The sequence below is a fragment of the Rhinopithecus roxellana genome, chromosome 5 (assembly GCF_007565055.1).
Source record: "Rhinopithecus roxellana isolate Shanxi Qingling chromosome 5, ASM756505v1, whole genome shotgun sequence".
NCBI lineage: Eukaryota > Metazoa > Chordata > Mammalia > Primates > Cercopithecidae > Rhinopithecus > Rhinopithecus roxellana.
In genome coordinates, this window is record NC_044553.1 from 90392209 (window position 1) to 90402849 (window position 10641).

Genomic DNA, 10641 nt, shown 5'->3' on the forward strand with positions numbered 1-10641 from the left:
GAATGATCATGAGTTTTCGAGGCAGTTTATTCGATAGAGAGCAGTTTGCAATGAAGTCTCTGTGCTGAGCTGGTATTGCCTCCCAGAAACTTTTTCTCACAAATTCTAGTTCTGCCTTCTAGGGTCACATAAATAAATTTAAATTCTCCCCTCACCCACCCCAGGTGGCGTTTGCTAAACTGTCTAACTTTTCAGTACATTTATAGCCTGGAATTCTTTTACTATCTGATACCCAAACAGAGGATAATATTAAAAATGGTTTTGAATCTTATTTCTACACAATAAGGAAAGTCATACAAAAGTAGCAATTCATTACAGAGAAATTTAAGGGATAAATATGTATTTCCTTATCTATATATACACACACATATATATATATATCTGTGTGTGTGTGTGTGTGTGTGTGTGTGTATTTCCTACTAAACAGTAATATAATGGGAACATAAACTAGAAGCAAAGTACCTCTACTCAGTTGTCTCTTGAGTAATTCTCCCTCTGATATGTAGGGGACTAGAACTAAGTAAATAAGTAGCTAACATTTCTGTGTTGGGTTTAAGGCATATTGCATCCATAAATTTCATAAATGCAATTCCATAAATGGCATTCAGATTTTTTTCTTCAGAAATAATCTTATTGAATGTTGAAGGGTTTTCTTTGTAGCACAAAACACATACAGCATAGTGTCACACAACTGTTAATCCATCTGCTTTTATAATCAGGCTATGACTGTCTCTCCCGTTCCACAGATCATCTTTCGTAAGATCAGTGATGTGAAGAAAGAGGAGGAGGAGCGCCTCCGGCAGAAGAATGAGGTGACCCTCAGCATCCCTGTGGACCACCCGGTCAGAAAGCTCTTCCAGAAGTTCAAGCAGCAGAAGGAGCTGCGGAATCAGGGCTCGACACAGGGTGACCCCGAGAGGAACCAACTCCAGGTAGAGAGCCGCTCCTTACAGAATGGAGCCTCCATCACTGGCACCAGTGTGGTGACTGTGTCACAAATTACTCCCATTCAGACGTCTCTGGCCTATGTGAAAACCAGCGAATCCCTTAAGCAGAACAACCGCGATGCCATGGAACTCAAGCCCAACGGCGGTGCTGACCAAAAATGTCTCAAAGTCAACAGCCCAATAAGAATGAAGAATGGAAATGGAAAAGGGTGGCTGCGACTCAAGAATAATATGGGAGCCCATGAGGAGAAAAAGGAAGACTGGAATAATGTCACTAAAGCTGAGTCAATGGGGCTGTTGTCTGAGGATCCCAAGAGCAGTGATTCAGAGAACAGTGTGACCAAAAACCCACTAAGGAAAACAGATTCTTGTGACAGTGGAATTACAAAAAGTGACCTTCGTTTGGATAAGGCTGGGGAGGCCCGAAGTCCGCTGGAGCACAGTCCCATCCAGGCTGATGCCAAGCACCCGTTTTATCCCATCCCGGAGCAGGCCTTACAGACCACACTGCAGGAAGTCAAACACGAACTCAAAGAGGACATCCAGCTGCTCAGCTGTAGAATGACTGCCCTAGAAAAGCAGGTGGCAGAAATTTTAAAAATACTGTCAGAGAAAAGCATACCCCAGGCCTCGTCTCCCAAATCCCAAATGCCACTCCAAGTACCTCCCCAGATACCATGTCAGGATATTTTTAGTGTTTCAAGGCCTGAATCACCTGAATCTGACAAAGATGAAATCCACTTTTAATATATATACATATATATTTGTTAATATATTAAAACAGTATATACATATGTGTGTATATACAGTATATACATATATATATTTTCACTTGCTTTCAAGATGATGACCACACATGGATTTTGATATGTAAATATTGCATGTCCAGCTGGATTCTGGCCTGCCAAAGAAGATGATGATTAAAAACATAGATATTGCTTGTATATTATGCAGTTGACTGCATGCACACTTTACATTTATTTATAATCTCTATTCTATAATAAAAGAGTATGATTTTTGTTACCCAAGGCAATGTAATATTTGAAGAATCAGGGTCCAACCTGCCAATGTTGCCATGACAAATTTGATCTCAGGCTGAGTATGTATATCGAGCTATCATTTTCTCACTGTTCTGTTAAGTTAAAATTATAGATTAATGCCAAGGAAGAGTTCAGTCTTTTAAACTATTAGTACCATGTTATGATCTCTTTCCATAGGATTTTTCTGTAACTTAGTGTTAGGTTCTTTTCCCCTACAGGCGGTGTTTGCTCCATTTAAATGACTGTTTTGTTGCTAAGTCAGATAACAGTGTGGGGTATTGAAAACTTATTGCTATGGGTTTTGTGCATGAATTACATTTTTGATCAACTATACCTCTCCTTTTTTAACATTATACTTAGATAGTAATCATTAGCTCTTATGTAAGGAAATCCCTACTCCCTCCTTCTTGGAGAACAGCTGCCATCTTGTAGGCTGACATTATCAACACCATAAATACTAAACTACTAATATAGTGTACGTTATTATAGAAACACTGCACCACAGGGTATAAGGCCTTTTGACAATTCACGTAAGAGATGCTGAATTTCCAAAGCTTATGAATGCTCTAAATTTGTATCTCCAAAACATGTTCAAGAGTGACGTTGAAAGGCTTCTTAGCAAAGAAACATACAAAAAAAAAAAAAAAAAGCATTTAAGTAATCATATCAAAATGCTAACTATTATGATATAAAATAAAAAAGAGTGTAAACAGATAGACAAATTTTTGTGGCATGTCTGTAACTTAGAAAGAATGAAACACTGGTACGGATTGTTGATATATGAATCTTAGTGTTTGTAGTGATAACACATGAAATGTGGTAAAACAAACAAACCAAGAAGTAGACATTAAGTTGCTCAACTCAGATAACTGCTTTTCTATCATTTTATTCTGGGTACAATTTTTAAAAGCTTTTTGCACACAGTTGTACTGCTGGACTTCTGCTAAGTTGATTCAATAAACTATTGTGGCTCAGGCAGATCCATTTATGAAAGGGGGATACTAGAGACTGAATTTTTTAGTCTTTTGAATTCAAATCCTCTTTGTAGAAAGTGCCTATTGTCAAGTTTTTTTTTTTTTAAAAAGTCACAAAGAGTTGTCCTGTATATAGCTAGTCCCTTAAATGATATGGATTGAGAATAAAATACACATTCACTTGTAAGAACCCAGGAGAACTTATTTCTTTTGACTAAACTGTATTTTAGGAAGTTGTTCAGGGAAGCATACTTTTCAGTCAGTGCATGCACAGCATTTAATATGGGGAGCAGGGGAGTTAGTGTTTGCATGAAGTTGAAAATATGTGCGAGTAATTTATATGTTACTGGACCTTCTGTACATATATGTTAACAATATGCAGAAACGATGGCAAAATTGAAGGAGATATTTTGGTCTATTATACCCATTTGTATGAGCTTTTCTATCTCCCAGTATCCCCAACCAAAGCCACTAGAACTGAAAGACACGTTATCACTTCAGACTTGAGAAGCGCAAAACAGTGATTTATAAATACAGTTGCTATTTCAGAATTTCTACTGAACTTCACATGCCCACAAGATGTGCCTCTTTAATCTAGGAGTCTCAAAACATATGTTATGTGCCGTGGGCTCCATTTTCCTTTCTTTGTGCATATGACTTCCATTAGCCATAATGGAAGTTTTCAGGGGAGCACATCTCCATGTAATGCTACAATATCTACCTACCACAAACACAAGAAAATGAAATAATTATGGAGTAAGGAATCAGCCTTGAAATTGGAATTTTGTTGCTTTCATGGTGAGGATGGTGTCTTTTTCTTGACCTCTGACATTTATTGAATTTCAGGGTGTTTTTCTATTTGTTTAAGTCAAGTTAGGCTTAAGCTTTTAAAGGTGAATGTGTGATTAAAATAAAAATCTGAGTACAGAAGTTGTTAGTTTAACTTTAGCCAGTGCTTCAAAAATAACTGTTGGTATAAAACTATAAAAGAATGACTGTGAACAACATGATGATTTGAAGTTCTAATTCATGCCTTTGCATATTAGTGGTGCAAATATTTACTGTGTTCTGACATTGACATAGAGTTTCGCCTAATCGACCTACAATATTATTGTTCATATATGTGAGAAACATAATGGTTTGGAATTACTCTGAGTTTTCAAGAAGGAGGGAAAGTATCAATTGTTTATTTATGGCGCAGTTATCATAGAGTTTTTTCAGCCATCTCTGTTCTCTGTGTGCATGATATGAAGAGGTGCTGAATGCACCCCGCTGTTTTCAGCAGGAATGCGTGTTTTCAGCAAACAGTGTATATAGAGTAGTCTTTTAGGTTCCCAGATTCCACAAATCTTAGCAGTTGAATTTACTCAGATTTGAATGAAGGGTGAACACTTGCTTTAATACATGCAATAATGATACAATCACGTTCTATGTTGCCTCAGCTAGCACATAGACAGTAGATGCTCTTTTGGGTACCAGATAACTGCATGTTTTATTCCTACACTGTATAGATGCTCTTGGTGCATCCAGAATAAAATTTTTAATATTATATTTCTAAATAATGTATTAATAGGAGTAAATGGATATGTATTTGAAATCCAAACATTTTCCAAAGCAATTTACGCACCTTCAATATTTTTCTATGATGTTATTAATAGGTAAGATCAGATGCTGTATCCTGGACAGGTGGTTGTAACATAATAGCAAAAGTCAAATTAGAATGGAAATGTGAGTGATGTATCATAATGGCAAGTTTTATCAGTCTGCGTCAGGATATTGTTGCACTAAATGTGATCTAGCAGATGGAAGAGATTATGATAAAAGGCAAATGGGCACACAAAAGCCAGATGACAATACCAAAGCTACATGAATGGTACTGAAAATGGTTTAGGCACAGTGGTTGAAATGAATGAAGTGGTTGAATACAGGCCCATGCTTCATTGTTAAAATGGAAAATTTTTATGACGCTAGTAGCAGCTCACGTTAAGTATAGGACTAAAAATGCCCTAAGTATTTTTTACAAAAAACTTTATGCATATCAAAGAATAAATGGAAAATTTGGGGTTTGAAATTGCTCTAGAAGAAATGTGTACTTCTGTTGTAATCAACACTGTAATAGGAAAATTAGCTGTGACTGTTAACTGAAGTACCATTATTAAAATTAACCTTATTGGAGCCCAGATGCAAATCACATTTTCCCTTCTGTTTAAGGAGATTTTGTTCACCCTCTGAGATCTGGTCCATTTGATGTCTTATTTTATATAACTAAAGTCATTTGGAATTTTTTTTTTTTAATATTAGCCTTCAGAGCAGTGACTGTTTTGAAGTGTGCAGTGGCAGATATTTGTGAAATTATTCATCATATTCCTAATGAATTCCACTATCTTGTATGATTTTCATCTTTTAAGCAATTTTCTCAGAGTTTGTTTTCCAAAATTTCATGTAGGTAATGAGAACATTTATCTAGAATGTGCATATCATACATGGATAACCTTCAAATATGAATATTTTATAATCATGTGAATGTTGTACTATAATTTTTTCTATTAGGTGTAAAAGTATTTCTCTTCTTGTCTTAATGGAAAGGGGGAAAAGATAACAGTCTTTTGGAAAACACTTTAAGATTAGTATCTGAGCTTTGTCTTGAATTCTGAATTTAGCTTTACCGCAAACTAGAAGTGTAATTATGGGCAAGTTAACCTTTTCTGGTGTACCAAATGCTACCATTCCCCCGGCAATAAATAAGAAAACAAAGATAATAGCTGTTGCCTTCTTATATCAACACACTATTAGGTAATACAAAAATTATCTTTCTTGCAGGTGAAATTACATTATGACAAATGATCACTTTTTCATTCTTTCATAGAAGAGTATCCATGATGTACTCTCTATCGAAATATTCTTCTAGATTTTAGAAGAGATTTCAGGGATTGATGGTGATGTGATTTTTATCTAAATGTTCTTTTAGGTTTTAGAAGAGATTTATCTGGTCAGAGGTTGATGGAAGGAGGCATAGTTTGCTAAATAATTATTAGTGGCAGGTAAGCATAAAACTTGATACTTCTCTGGGAATTTAGAACTACGAATCAAATAAACTTGGAGAGAATGAAGCTCCGTTGATGGAAGAGAGAAAGATAGGTAAATTTTAAGATTTTTCCTAATTCTACTTAATCATACTGCTTGGCAGACATTCTCAATTTTGTGAAAAAAGTATGCATATTGATAAGTGGCCAAGGTATACAGTAGTTAATCAATATATCTATGTGACAAAACTAAATGTACAACCCTTAAATTTATACAAATAAAAACTAGAGTAGTTCATCCTTCAACTTTTTATATTAAACTAATCATGAACTGTTCAAGATATATGATTCCACATGGGCAGACATTCTTATAACAAAATTCTCAACTATGTGCTATGTATTATAAGTTTTGGTCTGTATTCTGACTTGAGATTTTCTATCACTTCATTTTTAGGATAAGACCCATGTGTTTGCATTCTTTGTGAGGGTCAGGGCCACTGAGGATTTGGACTGGGAACTAGGAAGATGATGAAGGCGAGGGTTGAGAAAAGACTGAGTAGAATCTATCTGCTTCTGTACTCTTAGGCTTAGAAGTTAAATAAGTTAACTAAGCTTATATTTACCAAGTGTTCACTATGATAAGCATTTTATTTAGGTTATCAAATTTAATTCTTGCAACAACCCCATGAAGGTATAAGTTAAGGAGCTTGTCCAGGATAGCATACCTGTTACATGGTAAAGGTGAGTTTCTAACACATGCAGTCAGACCTTAGGGAGAAAACTTTATTTTGTAGAATACTGACCTTACAAGAACTATCTACTTCAACCATCTAGTCTAAGTTTTTCCAGACACAAACTTTTAAAGATTTCTTAAAATAATTCTTAAAAATTGCACTCTATAATGTGAATGTAAATATTTGTTTTTTTCTTGGTAGGTCAGAGTCAATGACAGAGGTTGAAATCATACTGTCTTAAGCAAAAGGTGCCCTGTCCCAACAGTGGAATTTTCATTTACTTCTCCCAACAGTTGAAAGACATCAGCCAAAGTAAACTGTCAAATGTAGTTATAAATAAGAAGCATGTTTCACATACAGTCACTGGTATCAACATTTCCAGTTGAATTTTAACCTAAAGAAATAATGCGTAATGATTAAGGAAAGCAAGAGTCATTCAGGACTTTTTCTATAATTTCTTTTTATTTTTAATAGTGGGATTTGGATGAGACTCTGGAATTTATTTTTAAAATTTATTTTTTGACTCATTGGGTTTTAAGTAGATTATTCAGATATTTTTATTGACTGCACTGATGTTGGCTTCTTGGCCAAGCCACTATTAAATGCATTATCCAAATTAACTCTCTCTGTTTAGAATGGCAACTTGTATCCTTATTTCCAAAATTAATGAGTTCCTAGTATGTATATTTACTTCAGAGAGTTTCAAAAATTTTCTCTAATGAAAAAATGTTAATTTTCTGAATGTGATTTATTTGTTCTACACTTTGAGATTTTGAAAGCAAGTGTCTTGAGAAAAGGAGAAAAAACCAAGATATTACAACACTGCATGCTGGAATCTTCAGCCCAAACCATCTTGTTTTCACTTGGCTAATAACTGAACCAGAGGTAATCATAGAAAGGAATAATCCTACTTTTAAAATAATGACTGTGAAGGACCCCACTGACACTATCCAAAGCTTTTTATAGTCAGCTCACTTCCATCCTGGCCTTTACATTATCACTGCATGATTATTTAAATGAGGCCATGACTTGTACTACCTGTAAAGGCACTTGGTCAAAGAACAGTAAACCAAAAAGTGCAGCTTATGGCCAGAGTTATAACTGAGGAAAAGGGAGGGTGGAGAAGGGATAGCTGTTGCTTCCTTTTAATGAGTTTTCTGTGTGTGGTGCCTTTTAAATAGCTTTTGTTTATTTGTTTTTAAGATGACACATTGTCATTAAGGTTTTAACAAAACCTTTGGAAGCAGTTTGAAAGCTTGTCAAAAGTTGGGGCCTTCTTTAGAAATAAGTGCTCTCCCACCAACCAGTGAGTTTAGAACCTCTGGTTCTGGCCTACAAACCCAGTTCCCTAAGCACTTGGCTGGTTGGGCTGCATTTTGATGGGGGGAAAACAAAAAGATCTGATCACTCTCTCTCATTCACGCAGAATCACTGACTGTTGAATGACCAAAGCATTCAAAGCCAAAATATTCACCTTGATGCTTCCATAAACCAGACTGAGTATCCATAATAACTAATTTAAGTAATTTTATCCCCATTCTGTGCTAAATCATATTTCATAATACAAAATGTAACCCCTTCCCTCTATGGTCAGACTCTCCATTGAGTTAGAGAAATTGGACTTTGGCAAAAAGCAACATAAAGATTATCATTGTTCCTAGAACCATTGTTGTCATGGACCCCTCATTTGCTCCTCAACTTTTTCAACCAAATTATAGCGGGAAAGGTTCCTGATGAGACCAAGACTGCAAACAGGAAGAATACGTAGCTAGTAAACTATGCAAAATCACAGCAAAGATTCATTTTTAATTCCATGTTACAGTGTTTGATAGTCCTAAGTATTTAATACTGGTATATTATGTCACAGCCATGAACTGTCAACTTACACAAAATCCAAATGCACTTTTATTTAAAATCAAGATTAGCCTATTTCATTTTTAGAAAAAACAGTGGTCAGGATTCCTTTTTTGATCTCTGCAGGGATGTTTTCACATTGCTATTCTTATGACCCTTTATCAGAGAGGGAATAAGTGTAGTTTACATCTCCTTAGGGTTGACTGCACCAGCATCTTCTATCAAGCAGTCGCCTTCCACTTTATAACCCGTTCACAGTTAATAAAGCAAGAGGGAATATGCATTTCATATTAGGAATAGATTTCTTAAGTGATTGTTACGAAAAGTGGAAACCAGTTTAGAACCATTTTTTTTACCCTAAAACATCCATTGTAGTTTGTTGAAAGAGCAATGACTTTTAGAAGTGCTTGGTACTCAAACAACACAAAATGTGCAGATTCATGATATATTGAAAATTACAGAGTTCTTTTTATTCTATGTTTTAGTGACTTTGTTTACACTAGTTGTGGCATTTTGTATACTACAATGTAAATTCTACTATAACACTAATGTTACTATGGGAATTAATTTTGCAGCTTCTTAAATGTTTTTGTCACTGCAACCATATTGGTGAGATTTTGGGGGTATAAAAAATGCCTCTGCCTTTAAGGGTTAAATTCATTGGAAATAATTAATTCATGCATTAACAAAGGAAACGATGCAAAAATTTCATGTGGAATGTTTTTAATACCATTATGCTAAGCAGTACTTGTTGGCTCTTTTCAAAATCTGATTCATGCTAAGCAGATCCTTTTTTCTACTTAAACAAAGATACCGCAATGTATAATATAGAAATTTTGTATGTACTGTCGACCTATCACCTGATCACTGACAGAATGTTTGAAAATATTTTAACGGTGTGACTTTAGGGTCAATTATGAAATAATTGTGATCAAAATTCAACTGCTTCTGGGAAGTTTATGGTGATTATCACTTTATTTAACGTTTGTTCTTAAGAAATGGTCATTTTGAAAAGTGAATTGGCAGGTGGAAGCTTTTAGCCCAAAAGAATTCTGGGTTCCAGCACAATAAACTGTATGTCATCAGGGAGGGCTAACTTTGCTTTTTTTCACACTTTATTTAAATGTGGGTATTTTTTCATGATACAGAATAAAATGTGCATTTTATGGCATTTGTTTGAATTGGGTTTTTGTTGGAAATTGCTATTTTGAATTTAGTTAAATACGTGAAAAGTTCCCCAATAGTAAAGCACAAAAGCAACAGGTTTAGAGGAAACAGCCTTTTGATATATTAGGATTCCAGTGTTATCTTAAACTTTCATAATATTTTTCCTCTGATAAATTGTATCGTTAAGGTATGAATGATAAAATTAAAGTAGTATTATATCAGAAATTAAAAAGTTTAAGCTCCAGGAGTAAATTTGGTTGAATTAGAATATTTCTCTGTACCATGAAAGATAGAGATAATGAGCAGATCTGAATAGGAATTTGGAGAAATCCTTATTTTAAAACGGGATTTTTAAAAGTTTCTCTAATAATATTTCTAAAATTCTATTAATATATCATAACATTATGAGTTTATTCCAAGCAGTGAAATTTAGAGGCTTAAAGGGCAGAATGTACATGGAATAAAAGTATACTTTTTCTCATTTTTGAAAAAAATTATAATGGCTTTGCCAAATTCCTATTAAAAAACAAGAGCTGAATGTGTCACATGTCTGCGACATGAAAACTGCAGATTTTTCTTCTAACTAAAAAACAAGTTTAAGGAACACTTTTTGACGTATCACTGAAGAATTATTCATACCTATGGCTACATAAAATTACATTTTGATTACAAAACAACCAAATAAAGCTTCGTCTTTGCTATGGCTATGTTAGAATATAAGTAGAGGATTCGAGAGTTAGCTTTCAATTATATGGGAATCAAGGATATGATGATCACAGATAAAATGAATTGTCAAAGTGAAGTGAAACTTTCTACACAGATGAACAGTAATTAATGCTTTCTCCACTTCTTGTGATTTTGCTCCTCTTTTTTTCTTCTTTCCTTACTCACACATGCACACA

The 10641-nt window shown here is 34.6% G+C and overlaps 1 protein-coding gene across 2 annotated transcripts in view; it reads left to right on the forward strand.

Annotated features, from left to right (window-relative positions):
* KCNH5 (potassium voltage-gated channel subfamily H member 5) overlaps positions 1-9741 on the forward strand; it is a 362650-nt gene extending 352909 nt beyond the window's left edge. For both annotated transcript variants that reach the window (XM_030930684.1, XM_030930685.1), the window contains one exon: positions 747-9741. In XM_030930684.1, the coding sequence (XP_030786544.1) occupies positions 747-1694 (948 nt within the window). In that variant the 3' untranslated portion in view covers positions 1695-9741. The remainder of the gene's footprint in view (positions 1-746) is intronic.
* Positions 9742-10641: the final 900 nt, after the last annotated feature.